General features: G+C 35.2%; 1 protein-coding gene across 1 annotated transcript; it reads left to right on the top strand.

The window, feature by feature from the left end:
• Positions 1 to 749: 749 nt before the first annotated feature.
• Positions 750 to 4,974, top strand: nop5 (nop5 ribonucleoprotein). Its single transcript, XM_076135688.1, has 5 exons — positions 750 to 930; positions 1,630 to 1,706; positions 2,135 to 3,283; positions 4,194 to 4,323; positions 4,667 to 4,974. Exons 1-5 carry the CDS (start codon positions 886 to 888, stop codon positions 4,877 to 4,879), a joined length of 1,614 nt encoding a protein of 537 aa, XP_075991803.1. The 5' UTR covers positions 750 to 885; the 3' UTR covers positions 4,880 to 4,974.
• The last annotated feature ends 16,791 nt before the right edge of the window (positions 4,975 to 21,765 follow it).

Here is a 21,765-nt window from a genome sequence, read left to right as displayed (position 1 = left end):
CGTAGACAGTGAAATGTGGGTGCAATCAATATACAAAAGGTAAAATTATTATGATTGACAAAAATAATTATAAGTTTAGGATTTAAATATCTTTCGTTAACAGCTGAACTTCCAATTTGCATGACCAAGGAATCGATCCCAAAACCGACTTCTGATACTTATCTACGACTAAAGGCAGTTACCTAATCTAAACAGTTTATAAAAAGGTAATTAAAGTAAATTACTGGTAACATAACAAGATAACTAACATTTAAAAAAATAACTGTGTCCTTCACAAGTATTTCACTAAATCTTTTACCCCTGGTTTCAGGTACATTTAGCGGTAGTTTATCTATTCAACAGCGTTTAAATTCAAATAAAAAAAAAACAGTTTGAATAGATAAACTACCGCTAAATGTGCCTTAGAAACCGGGCATAGCAAAATTACATTTTTGTGACGGGAGCGCAATAAATAAAGTTACGTATGCTAGCGATCTATCGATCTCGAGATGACTGGAGATCGAATCTAAAGCATTGCATGAACCGATCGCGATCGGTGAAGTAACGCCTAGTTTTGGCAAATTTAAATGAAACTGACATTGTTAGCAAGTACTCATTTTTTTAATATGGCTAAAAGACCTCTCAGCAAAGGTGGTCATCATAAATATAATTGTATTAAATACAAAACTTTATTTAATTTCTACCAAAAAATACCAACTACCATTTTTTTTATACAATTTGTTTTTTTATGACAACTGGCAACATTGCAGCTGTCATTCTGTCAATGTGAAACTCCCGCGATGCTGTGATAGCGTCCCTCAAATTGTTTTAAATTTAAATTTAATAAAAAATATTAAGATTGATCAGTGAAAAAGACAATATTTAGTGTTATTGTGAGTTTTCAAAATGTTGGTTCTGTTCGAAACCCCGGCGGGGTACGCTATATTCAAGGTAATAACCAACACGTGTTGTTTCCTAACCTATACGCATGGATGCTTTTTTATTTCGAAAATATTACTGTATTTACTATAATATTCTAGTGTTTAAAACAACAAATATGAGCTTATTTTCTTTTACTTTCGTTTGATTTGGATGTTAATATTGTTTGTTGTGATAAAAGCTTTGTTTTTAATGTATAACTTTGTATCTACAAACGTGTTTTCTAGTTATACCACAATGCTATTTTGTACACATTTTTGCGAATTTACAATGCCTAAATGACTAAAACTACACTGTGATCTCCAAGCACAACGCAATTAATGCTTTACGGTGGGAAAAAACTGATTTTTAATATAATTTATGTCGAAACTCCTGATGTCTTAAAATACATTTTGGTGCATCGTATTTACACATGCGTCCACTGTGTAAACTTGTCAAAAGCTATTATAATAGCTTATCCCTGCAATATTGCTAAGTCAAATAATGCAGTAATTCCACAATATTAAACCTGTTATCAATACATACCAAATTGAGGTTATGTTCTAATTCAAAGTAAACAAGTACTATACATTGTACCAAGTTAAATATTCTACAAGACTTTAAAGACTGAATTACTACACTATGTCTCTGTAACTATTTTATATAATAATGTATTAAGTTATTAATATGTATGAAGATATTTATTTTAATTTTTGTTCTGTTTTGTCATAGTTACTGGACGAGTCGAAGTTATCTCAGATAGATGACTTGTATCAAGAGTTCAATACACCGGAGGGAGCTTCTTCAGTGTAAGTCATATCTATTTAAATTTCTATACTAGTACTTATGTACTTTCCCTCTAAGAACACTTAAAAGTTATTAAACTTTGTTTCAATTGTAAATAATGAGCTATATTGTATTGCATTTGGGCCATGAATTACTAATGAGGTATGCTCAAATTCATATTGGTACTTTTTGAATTATAGCAGTTTAGTCAATTTTATCAACTGAGTTTAAGTTTGTATGTTTCTGTTTTGATGCCAAAACAGAATCTATTTTTATCACTGAGCTACTGTAGTTTATTATGAGTTTAAGACTCAGTTGCTGAGATAAGGGACTTGTTGCTATGTGACAACACATTGACCTAATATATGGCTTTATCTATCTACCAATTTAAAGTATAGAAATACACTGATATGTCCTTAGGGCCTATACTCACATGATGATTCTATTATAGTGTAAAACTCAAGAACTTCGTGAAATTCGAAGACACAGCGGAAGCCCTGGCGGCAACCACAGCAGCTATTGAAGGCAAGCTCTCCAAGCCATTGAAGAAAGCCCTCAAGAAATACGTCAGCAAGGAAGTACAGGACCAACTCCTGATCGGAGATGCTAAACTCGGTAGTGCCATTAGAGAAAAGTTTGATTTACAATGTGTATCAAACAACAATGTTCAAGAATTGCTTAGATGTATTCGCTCACAGATGGACAGTCTTCTCGCTGGGCTTCCGAAGAAAGAGATGACTGCTATGGCCCTGGGTCTTGCTCATTCTCTATCCAGATACAAGCTCAAGTTCTCTCCTGATAAAATTGATACAATGATTGTCCAAGCTCAATGCCTGCTTGACGATTTAGACAAGGAATTGAATAACTACATCATGAGATGTAGAGAATGGTATGGTTGGCATTTCCCTGAGCTTGGAAAGATTATCACAGACAACACGCTGTTCGTCAAAATCGTTAAACTTATTGGTACAAGGGACAATGCTTCACAGACAGACTTATCAGATATTTTACCTGAAGATTTAGAGGAGAAAGTGAAAGAAGCAGCTGAGATTTCTATGGGTACTGAGATCTCTGACGATGACATCTTGAATATACAGAATCTTTGTGATGAAATCATCTCTATCACAGACTATCGTACACATTTGACTGACTACTTGAAAGCCAGAATGATGGCTATGGCACCTAATCTAACAGTTCTTATTGGTGAGCATATCGGGGCTAGGTTAATCGCACATGCTGGTTCTTTGATGAACTTGGCTAAGCATCCCGCTTCTACTGTCCAAATCTTTGGAGCAGAGAAAGCCTTATTCAGAGCTTTAAAGACAAAGAAAGACACACCGAAATATGGTTTGATCTATCATGCGCAGTTGGTGGGACAATGTAGTACTAAGAATAAGGGTAAGATGTCCCGTATGTTGGCCGCAAAGGCTGCGTTAGCTACTAGAGTGGATGCGTTTGGTGAAGATGTTACATTTGAGCTGGGAGCAGAACACAAAGTGAAGCTGGAGAACAGGCTGAGACTACTGGAGGAAGGTAATCTTAGAAGAATCAGTGGCACCGGAAAGGCTAAGGCGAAGTTCGAGAAATATCATAGCAAGAGGTGAGTAATTTATTTCTATCTTCTTTCCAAATTTTAGTTTCTAGTTACCCTTGTTGTTCACTTCCAGCTGTTTTGCATGGTTCTTAAATGGAACAAAGTTATTGATTTATAGCAGTTTAATTAATATATAACACTACTGGGCAAGGGTCTCGGATTGGGGGACGGTTTGGCCTCGAGTCTATTATTGCGCCAATATTGCATTATTATTTGAAAAATAAACCAAGTAAATGATCTCATCAACTGTGGATATGACAGTTTTAAACCCCCACTAGCTCGGTTCATTGGCTATTTCTAACAAAGTTGTAGTTTTTCCTTACTTTGTAAATAGTTTACGGTCCACTAAACAGTTGTGTACTGAATCTGCTTCAGCACGCAACTTTGTTACTTTGCTGTAAAACTCTGTTGCTCTAAGTTTTATTTAGTTACTTTCAGACTTACTAAATGTACTAAGGTTTTGTATAGAAAAGATTTAAGTTATCTTATTTCGAAACAAAATAAATAATAAGAGAAATAATTGCTTCCAGTCATACTAAAAATCATATTATATTTGTGTCAGTGTGACTTTATTTCAAAACAATAGACTTGGTTGGGAATATGTTTCAGATTTTTTTATTTTCTATGTGGATATTCTTAATTTTGAAGATTACCAGCGTTGCAACTACTTCTAGATTTTTGTTCTTTGATCAATGATTTCAGGGTCAAATGTAATTTAACTAAAGTATAGTCTAAAGTATAATGTATACCTTTGGGTGTAACTAGCATGATAATACATATGAGAGACCATTGCACAGCAGTGGGACATAGGAAACAGACTAATAAAAAATAATATAAAGTTCCCTAGCCTAAAGTTTCTTATACCGGAATCAACACAGCCCATCCTTCAACAATTAATATCTTTTATCCCCCACAGTGAGGTGTTCTCCTACCAAACGGCAGGCGACAGCACCCTGGGTCAGAAGCCGGCCAAGCGCGAACACTCGCCTGATGAAGATGGACAGGTCTCCGCCAAGAAGATCAAGTTGGATGATGTGGCTGATGATGTAAGTTTCTTAACACTTTTATATGTAGGTTCATACAATTAGAATAAATTTAAAGTACTGCTAATTTATTAATTAAAATTAAAATATTAATTATTATTTTGCATTAATGACCTAAAAGTTTTAGTATGATAAACTATTACTATAAAGTTCAAAGTTCAGCTGTGCTATTAATTACCTATATTTAGGTTTTATATAATAATAATATAAAAACTGGCACTTAAATATTTAGAATTTGGAGACACTTAAATATTTCTTATTAAAGTACCTGGTAGTAACCTATCTTAAAGAAGAGAAGATATGCTTGCTTTATAATAAATCAACTTCATTAATAACTCTCCCACAGGCTACACCTAAAAAGAAGAAGAAGTCGAAGTCCGAGAACAACGAAGAAGACAGCCAAGATGGCGCAGGGCCTTCTGAACCTTCATCAGAGAAGAAAAAGAAGAAGAAGAAGAAATCCGAAGACCAGCCAGAAGAATTAGACCAAACGGTTGAAGAACCCAAGAGTGAAAAGAAGAAGAAGAAAAAGCGCCAATCCCAGGTGGAAGAAGAATAGTCTACCTCTACTCTCCAGAATAAGTTTGTTTTATAGATTTAAGTGAAACATTATAGTATTATAACTTGCGTTATAATAAATGTTTATATTCTTTATGTTGTTGTTTGAATTGTCTTTACCTAGTTAGGGAATCTAAAAGTCAGTAAAAGTAAAGAATCGAAAGTCTGTCTGTTTGTCTACCACACTTTCACAAGTAACTTGCTTAAACATTTTGAAGATAAATATAGAGATTGTTTAAGATCAGGGATGAAACAAATGCTATATATTTTGTTTATAAATGCCCCTAAAGTGCTGTGAATGGGTCAGCTAGTTTTCAATATTTTTTATTAAAATTTCCTATGACATTGAAGAAAAAACAGTTATAATATAATGGAGAATGTTAACAAATTTGGATTATTAGCTCTCCATATTCTCTGTTAAAAATAAAAAATACTAGTGAAAGAATTACTTTGATACGTCAATTAGTTTCCGAATTATAAGTAAAACAAGTTGTAACCGCGCGAGTCGGTGTGACGTCATTGTACATTACGCTAAGTCTGGCTCACATAGTCTTTTTTAACCTCTCAAGCGCCCGGCCACCGTGTCACGGTTGAATGTTCTACCCCCGTCAAGCGCCCCGCCACCGTGGTACGGCAAAACGATCTTACATTTAAAAAACGTAAAAACGAAATGCTAAAACTATGTTTATCCCTTTCAAACATATTTGACATTGAAGCTGATGAAAAGAGACGACGATCTAATGCACACACTTGAATAAGTGGTTGATATAGGCCAGAGAGCACCTTAAACAACATCTGACCCAACGACATGTTCCTTTATGACCAATATTGTAAATCCTTTTTTTAACTAATTTTAAAGATTTGAGTATATTTTACAGTTGGATTTTAATGTCATTATTCATTAACTACACGATAAGACCTTTCGTCATATTATTTTTTTTGCCTAAAAATATTTTTTAGACTTTCTTCAAACACATGCCTAAAGCACAAAATATTCAGATTAAACCGACTATTGTACTACCACTATCAAATATTATTTGTGGTTTATTGTTTTAATCTATAGCAAATTTTATGTAGATTTCAAATATATAAGGTATGACTAGGGTGTTAGTATTAAAATATGACGGAATCGGCGCTTAAACGCCAACCGCCAATTCAATTTCGCGCGCCATTTTTGGCCTGGACGCTTAACGGTATATTTGAATTTTGACGTGGGGCGCTCGAGAGGTTAATAATATTTACTATTATTACACTTTAAATGTAATAAGCAGACGAAAACACAACAAAATACTGCATAAGCTATTACATCTACGGCTGGAGACTTGATATTAAGCGGGACGCGGCCCGCGCCGCATGGTGTACTATGACGTCACGCTGTTAGCGGGACTTGATATTTTTTGAAACTTTGTATGCTTGTAAAATCAAAACTTCTTGGTATTTTTGACTGAAACAAAAACTAGTTTGCATGTACATGTACAGGCTTTACTGAGTAAAAATTTTAAGCGATTTGGCATACCTAGTAACATTCTCCATTATGATTGGTTTTGAACAAACATCTTCATATAGGTATCTATTTTCTATCCACGGATATTTTTATGAGCCGCTGACGGCATCAATCCTTCAAAAGTCATGTAGCATTCAACAACGTGTTTTATTATTGCTAGTTACCGATTTATAACAATTAACTTTATAAACTTTCTACAACCTTAAAGTAATAAATTGAGCATTTTAACATTTCTTTACCAGGCTCACGAGTCACGAATCTTAGAATTCGATATGTCAAATTTCAAAATTAGAATGATTGAATCCTCTGCCAATAGGAAATCAGTACGAAAGCCTGTCTTTCCTAGCGTCTCTGCTATTGGGCGGGCGGCGCACGCGACGCTCTTTGATGACCTTTGATCATTCCCGCCAGTGCCGCGAGAACCTGTGCCCTTGACACATTTATCGAAACTATAAAACTCAAAACAAAACTAAAAATGTGAATTAAGTAATTATAAGTAGTTTACCTACTATTTTAGTTTTAGTAGTTAGTGCAATTAAATAGTTTTGGAGTGAACCGTATTGTAGTCGCGTAAATGATTAGGTTTAAGTGTTTATCTAATGCCGTAGTGAGGCGTGTGTTGTGAGTGGTTTACCTATTAGGTAGTGTGTGTGTGTTTGTCTCTATTTTCGCGATGCTTTGTAATACCTTTAATACCTGCAATACTATCAGTCATCAGAACGTGGGTATTCGTCGAAATGTCGGTAACAATTAACACGTAAAAAATTCAAAATTAGGGCACAGAAGACGCTTTTCCTTTCCAAGATAAGCGCTCGGAGTGATTGGTGGTAATTAATAAGTAGCAACACCTAAGTGATAATCAATCGTAAGTGATTATGGTGATAACAATAGGTAATGCATTTGCCGCACGAAGTGTCAGTGTCGTCACAGGATCGAGACGCGCCGGCGTCGAGCTCGCGAGATTGCCTAGCGACGCGGCGATGGTGCTCCAGCGAGCGGGTAGGTAAGTTATAATTTTAAGTCATGACGGTATTTTAAGTACAATTTTAAACCTACCTACTGCATTTTATTACTTAGGTTAGGTAGGTATGTGTAACAATTATTCCTCTAGCTTTTCCCATATTTTGGATAGATGACGCCGTAGTTCGTATATCGTCATCTTTAATCTTAAACCTACGTAATTACGAGTAAAATCAATGGACTTACCCGATCTTGAGAGAGTCGCACTGATGAAGACGTGGTCTGTCGTCACTTCACACACTTCATTCACTTTACACACAATTGCTAAACGGGTAATGCGATCACAATTTTAAAGGTTTACAATAGGTAACTTGCTTGTTAACTGACGTTTTGACCGGTCGCGAGTGGATAGACGAGACGACTTAGCGTCGTCTCCGAGTAGCACAAGTTAACTACACAAGCTTGATCTTCACTAGTTTCAAATTGTTTGAAATTAACGATTTTAAGCACTTGCGGCTTGTGCAGATAACTAATACCAAACGAAATGACAATTTTAATGGTCACGATACTTTATTTGCTACCCGACGCGACATGTCGAATATTCGACCGTCTTACATTGGTCGCGGGTGGACTGAAGTGACTGCTATGCGTCATCACCTTGTAACGCGAGTTTCAAACACCTACCCTCACTTGATATTTACTGCCAATTGTTCAGAATTTATGATTTTATATTCTCACACATCACATTATTATGCCAGGGGTCATAAGTAAATGCGATTTAAAATAAAAGGTTTCGATACCTTTGCACTTGACGTTTGGACCGACTGACATCGATCTTGGTCACATGCAGACTAATGTAGCTACCTACTAAGCATCGTCGCCATGTGACACGAGATCTACCCTTCGATTGGTCTTCACTACCTATTTTGCAAATTATTTCAACTTGTCCGTACTTACACATAATTACACTAAAGACATGTTCACACTGACGCGTACCATGCCGCGGTTGCTGCACTTGAATAATAGGCCGTTGATTTTTTTCTATTAAATTCCCATCGAGTTTAAGACGCAATTTGGTCCCCGTTTAATAATTTTGCTATAACATTGAAACAACCAATTCACTAGAAGCCTACGCATACAAAAAGACACACAAAGCCTCCCAATTTCCCCGTAGGTCACTAACCCGCTGCCATTATGCAGCGAAGTGTCCGCTGTTGTTATACCGGCTTTGCGTCCACTTACTGTTGGATAAGCCGCCGCTGGGTTGTGTACTCAACGATGGACAAGCAAGAAAAACGATGTTATTAATCATGGTCACTCTCGCCTTGTTTGAATGATGAAACATTATTTTGTGAGCTTTTTTACCCAACTGTGTTATGGGAGTAATGTGTTTAGGAGTCTGCTACGATTCTACTCAAATTGGGTAGGTATACGGGGTTACGTTTGATTAGTCAACTCATAAACGAATGAGTTCCCACTGTTGATCCTACTTTTTATTTTTGGTTTTCATTTAAAGTTATATTATACTCAAAACTTTACTCGTTCCTTACATCAATTAAGTTGGTAAAAATACGCATCTCTCACAAAACAGTACAGCGAATTCCCCGAATGTAATCGGTACATTTTTTGCCTAAATCTCGTAAGAAACCAACGATACATGTCATAACGATAATAAAAGCCACCCAACATCTTGTCACGCGATATTTAATGCAAAATACTACCCTTACTTCATAACACTAAAAAATTATGTGATTTGACGACCAGCCAAATTCAGCCAACCGTTTCTGTTCCCCTAAAAATATATTCCGGAGTTTTTGAACTAGCATCAAGTTTACAATGTACTTAAATCTTAGTTTGTCCGACGTTAGAATCTCGTTTAAAACTTGAGCGGCAGACTTTATGGTCATTTTAAAGAGAGGAAAGTTTGGGACTACGGCTACAGTACGTCGCATGGAATAATGTTTAGAAAACTTGTGGTTTTATTTACTTGGTCGTTGTCTTTTCCCGGGTGGTGGAGCTTAACCCGATATGAGAGTTAGACAGGAAGTTTTAGTTATTGTACCGAGACTCCGCGAACGTTTAAGAACTTTGAAAGTAGGTACCTATCTCACAATAGATAGATGTGTATAATAAGTTGGTAACGGTTCGGTCAAATTTTCGGCTATATTTTTAGCTTTAACTTTCTTCCAAATTAAGGAAAAAAACATCATTTGCGTACTAATGAATACTTTAATGGAATGTCCAATATTTGATTCTACGCTATTTATTTATCCTCAAATTTAAAAATAAACAAATCCAATTGAATTTACGATCAAATAATTTCTGTTCCGACCTTATTTAACTCAACTTAAAGAAATTAAACTTGTTATTTCACTTTTATATAAAACAACTCGGCAGCTCTGTATTTTGAACAAAAATACTCGTTTCATTCCGCCAAAGTTGAGCTGAGTAATAATTGCTAAACATTGTTATTTTGAAGCAGTCTGTAGTTTTCTTACCTTGGCAAAGTTTCCAAGTAAATCGTATCGAACGTAGGGATGGGATCAAGCAGTACTCGACACTGTTTAGATTTAATTAGTGAACTACTTTGAGTCGAGCTGTGAGTAGTTTTGAGTAGTTCGTATGAAATTACTGTTAAGTGCATACATGTATATCTTGAGAAGTATTCCGCGAATCACTTGGTGTAGAGATGTGGATATGTTCTGTAAGTCGGTGAGTATCTGCTAAATTATGTAACGACATATAATGCTGAACGAGTTGTGTATTTACTCTTACGTTGGTATCTTTGCATGTTCTAATTTTTAATTGGAATCCAGAGCTTTAATTCATTACGTTAAGTGTGTCATACAGTTGTATGTACATTTTTGGAGGTACTGTTGATAAAATTATTCAAATGAATGGTTCAAATAATCAAATCAAATAATATAAAAAAAGCCCGATTGGTAATGCATTGACATGCAATTACTGTATTTTTGAGACAATACGCTTAAGTACCTACGTAATTGCAAGCTATCTTGATTTTTGAAGCTATAACCTACCCAATAAATAAAAACCCTGCTCCGATAAAGTAGAAATATTTCCGAGATCCAATAACTTTCGTTGCAAACTCCATGAAGTGCAATAAAGCGGCCGTAAGTCTGAAACTAATACGTTCAGCCGGATAGTTAACTAATCGACTATTATTGGAATAGTTGCTGGACATCACTAGTGGTGGGTAATGCAGTTTTTCCCCACTTAACTACTTCTAATGCAGTTTCCGAAGTAATAGTGGTGTTCTACAGTTGTTGGCTGGTTTTAGTTCAAACGATGTTTGAGCTTGAATCGATATCGAACTGCGGATACTTGTTACGACACTTCATTTTGTTTGAACCAATCGACCGTGTATGAAAATTTTGCAGTAGGCGATTAAGCAACTGTATCGAGGTTTAGACCGAGATGATAAACCGTTGACTTCTGACATACTTAATAGATTATTTTGATCTGTTTCTCAAACCGAACCTGTCTGTCGCAAAAATCATTAACTCCTTAATTGTAATCTTACAAGCTTTTTTATCTTTCTCAAGATACAAATTATTAAAGTAGCCATTACCTTGCTATCTGATGGACGGATGTTCAACTAGCAAGTGGTAATTGTTTACAAATCATTAAACTAAAATATAAAGTTGTTTTTGCAAAAATCAACACGATACTTACTGTTCAGTGGATACAATCGAGTATCGAGAATTTGGCATAGGTATAAAAATATAACTACTTGTGTAGTGGTGATAATCGTCAATAGTCGATAATACAAACATCAACGCACTTAATCTTTAAAAATGCACTTCACACTTAACTTGAACCAGGAGAATACTACTAAAGGAGAATAATCTACCGCCGATATCGTGTCGTCCCCGTGTCGCCATCGTCCCGGCGGTACTAAACCGCGTCAACTCGTTTATGGGCCGCAGTTAGCGGGTATTGCTTTCGTTATTGTATCATAAGCTCGTGTAATCTCGCCGGAATTGATTCCTACGACTTCATAACTTTTCCACTTAGTTTAGTTCCACTCGCTATGCTATCTAGGGTTATAGAGCCTTTTATTTCTTTATGTTTTTATGCCTTGCGGTTACGGCGACGACTTTAATGTTAAGCTTCTGTTTTGGAATATGGTTAGACAAGTTACCCGTAAGTAGGTACATATAAAAACATTGTTTTGGTGTGGATTAGGAAGAGGGTAAAGACTATTAGATTTCGTAAAAAAATAGTTTTTAGGTATATTGCCTCGATGTCTTTCCTACTGCTTTTGATTCCAGGTTGTCAAACGATTGCATTGATTCATTCGATAGCGCCTGCTTGCATCTGAAAAACATATTTATTGTGCCAGATTCCCTAAACATTGACCGTAGAACATTGTACTACTTACATACATAAAATCACGCCTTCTTCCCATACGGGTAGGCAGAGACCAAAGAACGCGACTTGGTACGATCCTTACAAACTTCCCTTGCTTCATTCACATCCGTGCATCTTGTCATACAGGACCGCTACGAGTTACGAGTACTATGCACTTTCCCTTTTGCAATACATCACCGATACTCTTATAATAATACAGGCACATTATTCTAAGTTATTGTTCATCTAATCACTAGCTGACCCGCTTAATTTCGCTTGCGTCACATAAGAAAGAATAGGTCATAATTTTCCCCGTTTTTGTAACATTTTCTACCGGTACTCTGCTCCTATTGGTCGTAACGTAGTGTTATATAGCCTGCAGTATTCCTTAATAAATAGGCTATCCAACACTTAAATATTTTTCAATTCGCACCAGTAGTTAAACTCTACAATTTTATAATATTCGTATAGATTCTAGAGTAACAGCTGGGTGTCAGTCGCTAAGATTGGTAACCGCTTTATATCCCGTTCACAATGGGGTTCAACCGCACTACCTGTCCGTCACCGCACTATTGCTGACTGTCACTTGTGTTAACTCTGAATTACAATTATTTCACGAGTAGAACAAATCTTACCTTTATTTTTCAAAAAATTGCACGAATAACATATGACTTCTTTGATGCTTGAACTTAAACGTTCAAATTAACAATTGTCTGTCGTAGACTTTCGAATTCCAAAGAACTATGTCTAAGATGTATATATAATATGTTAAAATATTTGTATCTAATTAGGTACGTATTATGACTTTGATCATAAACTCAAACCACACCGGAAGCTTTAGCGGCCGGCTGCCATTCCGCTGTGAATTAGGTTCCGGATTGAAGTAAGTAGTTTATATTATTACTAGCTGACCCGCGCAACTTCGTTAGCGTGTATCCCGCTACTTCGACAAATACAGTCAACCGTACCGTGCCGCAATACTAATATCGTGATATCTCCTAAACTATATGTCTAAATAACACACTGTAAACTGCAAAAATAATCTAAATTAAATGCTCGTGATGATGAACTTACTTATTTTGATAAGGATATATGTATTATTGGTTATATCACCAGTTAAACATCACCCAACGAATTAAATGTTTTTTTAATACAGAAAAGTAGTTTTTGTGACTTAAATAAAAAAGCTGGATATATGTCATCGGAGACTTTTTTGTAGAACTAATAAAGACCAATGTTTTTGCTATACATTGTTCTTACTTGTATCCAACGGTATAAGCGGCGCACGCACAAATGCAATCTTCAATTAGATTTTTTTTCTGACTTCTTGGACATAAATCGCTATAACTCAGCTAATATAGTTTCAATGTATTTCAATTATATATAAAAACCTGTCGGAGAAAATACTCTTTCTATTAGTGAAAACCGCATCAAAATCCGTTGCGTAGTTTTAAAGTTTTATGCATACGAAGGGACTACAGACAAAATGGGCGACTTTGTTTTATAATATGTAGTGATGAAGTAGGTATATTCGTGTGTTACTTACCTAATTTTCTGTTCTAATACTTAGTTAGTTACAAAAGCATAATAAACAAACAAACAATCTAAACCACCAGTAACAAATGTACAAAATGAGTTTTTATCTCACACGTCACGGCTCGTGTCGTGTATGAGTGACGGCGACGTCACGAGTTATATGCCGTGTCGGATTACGTCATTGTGTAGGTGGAAACGTATGATCAAATTATGAAACATATTATGAGAGAAAAGGTTTAGATGTTAGGTTTTGTTTTGTTGTATTATTTACCCGGAACTGTTTAAATGTTTATTTATCTAAATATTATTATAACTAAAATAGTGTTTTTAAAATGTATACATAACAAAATGATGTGTGAACTTTCTAAACAAAAATATGACTATACAATATCAAATGGGATAAAAAAAATACATATAACGTTAAGATTTCCTTAAATAACTTTTAAACTCTCGCGTTGCATGTTTAATGTATAATACTGCCGTCGTAAATCTAAACACAGTAACTTCAAAATATGCGTTTTGAGAAAAACGCGGTTGAAGCTTAATGGTTAATTTTTGCTCTCATGAAGATACTAATTATTGTATATTATTTCATGCAACTTTTAATGTTAGTATATAGTTAAATCTTTGATTCTGTATATATATATCTAGTATATTATTATTGTATAAATAATAAAATTAGATAATGTGTTTTAAGCTAGGGTAATAATATAATATTTTTTTCTTTTTTAAGTTACAACACGGTAACTCAACGGTTACTGTGTTGTAACCAAGTTTTACCTATTACTGTGTTGTAACTTTGTAAAGATATTAACATTAGGGGAATTACGACACAGTAAGTAATTACATACTGTGTTATAACTATGTTTCTTAGAAATACGTATAAAATCAGTAGTACAGTAAATGAGATACTGTGATTTATTCAAGTATTTGTTGTTTATCTTTGAACAATATTTTATACGCAATCACAGTAACTGAAGAAGCCGTGTTATAATCAAGCAAAAAAAGAAAAATTAAAATCTATTCACGTTAAAAAAACACAGTTAGTAGTGAGATACTGTTATTTAATTAAAAATAACACAGATACTGTATTTTTTATTAAAAAAAATGTTTTTTTTGTAAAAATACTGTGTTTTTATTTAATGTATTTCGGTAACTATCCATCGTACAAACAAACCGAAAACTTTCTCAAATAGCCCGCGGTCTCCTGATTCCAAAGAACTAAACAAACTATAAACACAGTAACTTAAGTTACTGTGTTTACATTTACGACGGCAGAATAGAATACCGTGGCCGTGGTCCCAGGCTGACTGGCGACTGACGGCGAGTGCAACCTGCGCCGAAACGTTAGGCATTTTAAGGTAAAATGCGTGTTCGCGTTAATTCCCGTATTCTATTATACATTTCCTTAAATAGTTTTCAGGAGTCTAGTTTCTTTTGATTTCATGAAATACTAGGAAAATATAAACAACGTTTTAAGCTGTATTTGAGCTATGAGTATATTCTGTTATTGAAAGGATAACTAAAATGGGATTAGCGATCACTGCTATCAAATATATCGTTCTATCCTAATATTGTGATAAAAAATGTGATATCGTTATAAAATGATAAAGGCACCTTATTTAATCTGTTTTCTTTCCCCACATAACCAGTCACAATGAATATCAAAACCATACTTCGCAAGATATTCCTGAACTTAGCTCCTTAATTGTAATTTTCATTATAGCTAAGAAAAACCAGTGCATTGAAACTTTCAGAACCGGCTCCTGAATAATGAATGGATTTTTTCCAGAGTTGGAATTATTCCAGTGAACGAGTGCGTGCGTCTGACAACATGAGTTATGATGCTGTACATCTGGACCATGAGCGGCTTTTTGACGGGGAACGTTAATGACCTAGGATGGTCATTGACCTGGATAAACTCGCCTGTATGACTTTAAGGGTAAAATTGTGGGATGAAATTGAATATGTAGGGAACTAAAACGTAATTTGCTTGATAATGATAGTTTTCTTAATTTGTCTTTTTTGTGTTAAGGTTGTTTTGTGTTAGGGGTTAATTTGAGTCGTAGTAAATAAGGTTCGAATGATCCACCTCTGCTTACTCTTTAGCTATAGGATTTGGCAAATAGTCGAGTAGCCTCATGTGCTTGATTTTCGCCTCAAAATTTTGGATGTTTCTTACAAAAAATTGTTTTTTGTATACTATGTAGGGTCTTTGTATACCTTCTAGAACTTATTTAAGAATTCCTAGGCATGCAAGGTTGCATCACGATGTTTCAATCCGTTGGGTGATAAAAAACGGGGAAAATTATGACCCATTTTCTCTTATGTGACGCAAGCGAAGTTGCACGGGTCAGCTAGTTATTTCTAATACACAAATAACTTCGGAAAATCATTGATGTGTTGCCTCGGATAGGAGCCCTCGACCTTGTCAGGCGCAGATTAGTCCACTCAGTGCTCTTATCTATTTTATTTTACCAATCCTTATAATTCGATTTCCCATAATTCTCAAACACTTACAACAAACAGTTGTGTTCAATAGGATCCCAATCTGGAACATCTGTTACGTCACAAATCAACTTAAACATTAATTCCGCATAATTAACCCCCGGAGGTCTGAGCCATGCTTCACGCCCACCGTGGTCTGTCACCAGCAGGAGTCTGGAGCCATCACAATAGATTCTGAACAAAAACGTATCGATATCTCCGCTATTGTGGCTATTTGTACAATGGGAAATTTGGGATTGAAAGGTGGGCATCGACTTGAGTGCTTTGAGCCGGATGAATTTTATTTAGATATATATGATAATAAATGTGAGTTACAGTGGTAAGCAGCAAGCAGTAGAGCAGTTACATGCATATTGTATAATCATAATTACGAGCTGAAAGATCGATGGAATTGGAGCTTGCTTTATATCATAAGTTTCACATCTTCGGAAACAAAAGTACACTGAATATGCAATTAGTAGTATTTAGTAGTTCATATAAAGACGGTAATTGAGCGATTATTTTTATCTAACGTAGTCAGTGGTCGCCATGGTGACGAAGTTTTTCAACTGTTAATTTACTTGCAAGACTCTTAATCAAGTCTGTCAAAAGACAAACCATCTACAGCCTTAAGCAGTGTATGAGTTTACGCTTATCCTAAAAATATCGCCACGATATTCCTTGAACAATATTAGAAATAGCGACGCGTTGAGCCGTCCGGTCACCTTAATAGTTAATTTACTTCGGCGTCTATTCCCGACTTCAACAGAATACCCGGATCGAACGTCGAATGTGTAGGGCCGGCCTAATAGCCGGGTACACATTGCCACTTCATCCGGGTATATTTCGGATACCCAGTTTTAGTTCCGGCTGGGTTTAGCGACGATTACTTTAGTGTAAACTGTTGTTATGTGCCCGGTTATCGGGGTTTAGTGATAAGACGCAAATTGTGTTTGGGAGCTCTTGATAAGGTTTTGTTTACTCGTTAGTTGTCAACGGATTGGTGGAAACTGTTAACTAGGTAGTGTGGTTAGGGGTGCAATGAGAGGTCAGTATTTAATCTGGACAAGTTTGTATGTAATACAATCCACGGAGGAAATGAGTTGTGTAATTTGGTTGTTATTTGCTTCGATTTGCGCAATGTCAGATGACTTTACTTGAGAAATATAATTTTAACTGTTTTTTATAATTTATCGAGCAAATTGCTAATATTCTTACCATGTTGTCCCATGCAGTTATCAATAAATAAATCAAAAGATATAAAAAAACTCTGCAAAAAAAGGTGTCGAAAATACCATTGTCATTTGAAAAACATTTATTACGAACACATTCCGAAGATTTATTGCAATAAAATACCTAAATCGCAATTAATCATTCACAATTTCTTGTTTTAACTCAAAACAAAAAGCACCCTTGTAGAATTATGTGCGTCCAGATTGCTACTTACCCTTTCAACCCTTAACCCGGGTATAAATCCATTCACCCCACAAGTAAATTATATAAAAATACTTCAACAATATATATTTGACACGAATTTAATTGAGGGTACCACAAGAAACCTTTGAGTCCGCTTTACGTAGGGTAACCATGCTTGAATGCAGACATATATTTATTTATTTTAAATTTTACTTATTTTTAAATTTTAATAATATTCATACAGTTTTTTTTTCTTTGGCCTCAGCTTATGGGACAAAGGGGTGTTTTTATGTACCTATGTATTCTTAATTTCTTATACCTATAGTTTAACGTTCAATGTAAAGTGTATAACTAACAATGTTTAGAGCTTTGGTTCTTTATTTTAAAAGATATTTAATTTAATCATGGCTAATGAGGTCACGTGTTTACTCAGATGGACGATAATCAGGCAACCTTTTATGAACTGTATTTAAGGAAGTAGGGATAAGGGGACTATTGTTTATCGCAGATTATAAATTTGGTTTTTTCAATAAGTTTCTCATTTCAGAGAGTTATTTTTTGTCCCGTACATTGTAGACGTTTGAACACCCCAGCTATGAAAGGGTTGTAAGCAGTTGTTTCATCTGTAGGGGTCGAGTTGAAGTATAATTACGGGATCAACTCATTACCGTGGTTCACAGACGAAACTAACAACTATACTGTTTTTATAAAGACTTTAGTTCATACAACCTCAAATATACTTAAGTATGTATATTGTAGATTAGAGACGAATAGTTCATATCACCTCACACGAACTTATAATGTAGGGAGGTATACCATCAGAGACGAAAATAAATAGTCTCATGTGTGTTGACATCCAAATTTTCAAATGTTACTAATTAAATAATTTTAGGTAGGCTGTTTTCTAACACATAGAAGGTATATCCAATCTTGATTCTTTTCTAATACACTTCAACGAAAACGGTAATCGGATGCCTAGTCTTACCATTATTATCGGATAAGTATCGAATAGTTTATCAGGTGGATTTTAACAATTGTGTTTGTAACATTGTTGTTCTGTATCATATGGTAATTCGACACTAGTCTAGAACCCGCGAAACTAGCCTTAACCGACATAAAATAATCAAGCAGAAAATCTAATCCAATAATTTCCCCCATCACCGAAGCCACCACATTTGCATAAATTCAGAGAGCACCGACGCAGTTAGTAAAAGGTCTCCACATGTCGCAATTTTAGGCCTCTTCTCCTCATTCGGCTTTAAAGGCATTCCTTAATGAAATACAAGTTGAACTGCAATCTCCCGTCAAAGCCTCATCCCGTCCAAGTGTATGCAAATTGCTGCTAAATGGTTTTTTCCCGTTTCATTTTAATATGCCGACGGTCGTTCGTGGCATTACCATTTTAATTTCGGCAGTTTTAAGCTGTGAGCGCACTGAGGTGGAATATTCATGTTGCTAGCGAATTATGTGGAATGTGTGCCTTCTTTAAGCTTTTGGATTGGAAGGTTTTGCTTGAGGTATTTGTTTAAGAGTGATATCATAGAAAATGTATTTCGTAAGATAAGATGTATGAAGGAGGTACCAAGTGGCGTTGTTTGATCTCTTCCTACCCGGGAAAAAGGTGTGATGTTATGTATAAATATTATTTACTCACATTTTATTAAGTTAAATTAATAAAATGTGAGTAAGTAATTAAATTCGTCTTAGTTTAGGAGAGCTTTTATAATGATTAGTTTTACGTTGATCTTCGGACTTCTCACTATTTAACAGTCCAGATTTATTTCACTAATCAGAAATCTTAGAATAACTGCCTTTTCAGTAGCAAACTCTGACGTCACACCTATTTACGTCATAGATAGGTACAAAGATAAGGTCACATTCCACAAACTCAACCACATTCTCTTAACAGCTAGTTGAACAGGAACCTAATAAATCACTCCTGTAATAAACTAAGTTTGGTTATTGAAATCTAATAATACATTTCAATCGGTCCATACCTCCATACCTTGACATTTGTATTGTACAGTATTGATTTACGATCGTAAACACGTGACTCAACAAACGTGACTGATATCCGATAACTTTAATACGATTACCAACCAAAGTATTTTGGGAAAAGGTATTTGTTTTACTGAAAATAACAAGGCTTGGAAAAAAATATGTTACTGGGTTTTCGTACCGATGAAAACGGGACCCTGTTGGACTAAGCTGTCGGTCTGTCATCAGGCTGTATCTCGTGAACCGTGAGAGTCAGGTAGATGTAACTGTAAGAACCAAATTTGAATATTTAAGGGGTCTACCGTACAACAAACGTGATTTTTTCCTCGATATTGATAACAGCAGCAAGTATTCGAATTTATGAGTGTAAATATGAATGGTACGGAATTTAAGCACTCGGCTGTCCAAGCAATATAAGAAAATATGAGAATCTGGCGTTGTCTGCTGCCCATACGTTGGTTCCATTCACACAAAATTAGGACTTACAATTTCGAAGATAGGATACTTTAAAGTCACAACAAGCAGGGCGGACTAAATTAGCAATTATTACATAGTTACTAAAAGTTATAGACACATAATAGAAATAAAAAATAAAAATGTTTATTATCGGACAACTTAAATCCATTGTGTTAGTAATTCTAATAATAATGAGTTGTGTTAGTACCTATACTCTGCTACGAGGGATTTTGTTATTTTAATTAAATGAAAACTTTATGTACTTGCTAGTCCATATTACGCTCTAATGTATAAAAGTCTTAAAAACATTCCTAATTTCGACATCACGAGAAAATTATTATTGGTTTCGAGCTTTTAAGCGAGAGTTGAAGCAAACAAATTGTAATAGGTGTAATATTGAAGTAAACGGGAACCGAACTCCCTACCGTCGGACTCCGGCTATTTGAGTTAGTTAGTTCTACTCATTGACTGCAGTTTTAGTTTATTAGTTTTTAGGTGAGTTAGTGAATGGGCTTTCTCGTGTATATTTTATAAAACATTTTCAGTTTAAAAAATATACAAAACTGTCTGCCTGTGGCGACGTTTACAGAGACTAAGTAATAAAAACTATTTCGAGCAATTTTATCATATAGTAAGTAGTAAGTTAACGTTTTTAGGAGTCAGCCCGTGACCACGGTCGATGTTATTCGATTGAACAGTCCTAAGGTATCCTAAACTTTTTTCAAACGCGTTTAAGACTCGATGTTATAATATTAAGTGGTAAATTGTTCTGTTAATTACGTCAAATATGCGCAAACCCAGTTCGAGTCTGTTAAAATATTTTGAAAAGGTAAAAATAATATCTATAGTAGAAATATAACTTTGAAAAGCAGTGTTGCCTTGGGTTTTAATCCTCTTATACCACTCAACTATAAAATCTGCACTAATATTATAAAATTGTAGAGTTTGTCTGATTGTTTGGTTGAACGCGCTAATCTCAGGAACTACCTATTCGTGCGTATTGAAGAATTATTTTACAGTTGGATTATTACATTTATCAAGAAAGGTTAAGGAAACCTACGCTTCGACAATTAAGAGCGGAGTAGCAACGAAAATTGTTATAAAACTGGGGAAAATAATGACCCTTTTCTCTCTTTTGTACGCAAGCGAAGCTGCGCGGGTCAGTTAGTAAATAAACATTTTATATTTCTATAAACATCATCAAACATAGCACATAAATCTAAATCCAATAGTCCTTTATAGATGATATTATTCTAAGATAATAAACGTCTGAATAAACAGCTCTAACCTCATAAGCAACAGACAGACGTTTTGTGCATTTTATATGAGTTTGTACGAGAATTTAAATGAAAAATCTCATGAGATGTTTATCCCTGAGATATATTAGTTTTATTTGATTCAGTCATTTATTATTTAAATATAAGCATGATATAGTATGACTGCACTTGACCCACGCAGGTCTGCACGATATGCTTTTGTAGAATTTGGATTTAACCAAATAGTACATAATAAGACATTTTAAAATTTAACAAAAAAAATTGTGATGTTCTATCGCCAAGATCAAATAATAAAAACCTATTAACTTAGCTATAAAATTAGGTAGGTTAGTGTCTCTTGTTTCCAACGAACGAGTGGTGAGAGCTTGTGAGAGATGACATTTAAAATTGTTAGAAAAAATAGTTCCTCCTACACCCGCTAGAGGCGCTAATCAGATCATATTTAAGGTCTATCTATTACGATTATCGGTACCATCATGTGCAGTTTTTGCCTCCTCCTCTTTTTAAACGCCAGAACCCCAGAAGAACTGGTTCTTCCAATTTCTCATTACCATATTCGTTCTCAATCTTCTATTATCCTATGTTATGGCTACTGGTTCATTACGTTAGAACCGCAGATTAAATTGATCATCAGTGAGTGGCATGCAAATGGATCTATCAAGTACCTCGCAGCTTATACTTGGACGTGCTCCAAGTGATCTGATGATGCCAGTAATAGAGCCTTCAGGGTTATGTTATAGTTAATGGCTTTGGGGCATTATGGATACTGGCTCCGTGGCGCAGTGGTTTAAGTCGCGTCGGGAGGTCGTGGGTTCGATTCCCACACGGAACAATTATTTGTGCGATCTACGATCAATTGTTTTGGGTCTGGTTGTGCTTTGT

This window comes from Anticarsia gemmatalis, chromosome 3, assembly GCF_050436995.1.
Source record: "Anticarsia gemmatalis isolate Benzon Research Colony breed Stoneville strain chromosome 3, ilAntGemm2 primary, whole genome shotgun sequence".
Lineage (NCBI taxonomy): Eukaryota > Metazoa > Arthropoda > Insecta > Lepidoptera > Erebidae > Anticarsia > Anticarsia gemmatalis.
Note: the sequence above shows the minus strand (reverse complement) of the source record. Positions and strands in the feature narration are given on the sequence as shown.

Coding starts and splice junctions, on each gene's coding strand:
- nop5 (XM_076135688.1), top strand. CDS start 886: ATGTTGGTTCTGTTCGAAACCCCGGCGGGGTACGCTATATTCAAG. Junction 931..1,629: donor CGGGGTACGCTATATTCAAG/GTAATAACCAAC, acceptor GTTTTGTCATAG/TTACTGGACGAGTCGAAGTT. Junction 4,324..4,666: donor TGGATGATGTGGCTGATGAT/GTAAGTTTCTTA, acceptor ACTCTCCCACAG/GCTACACCTAAAAAGAAGAA.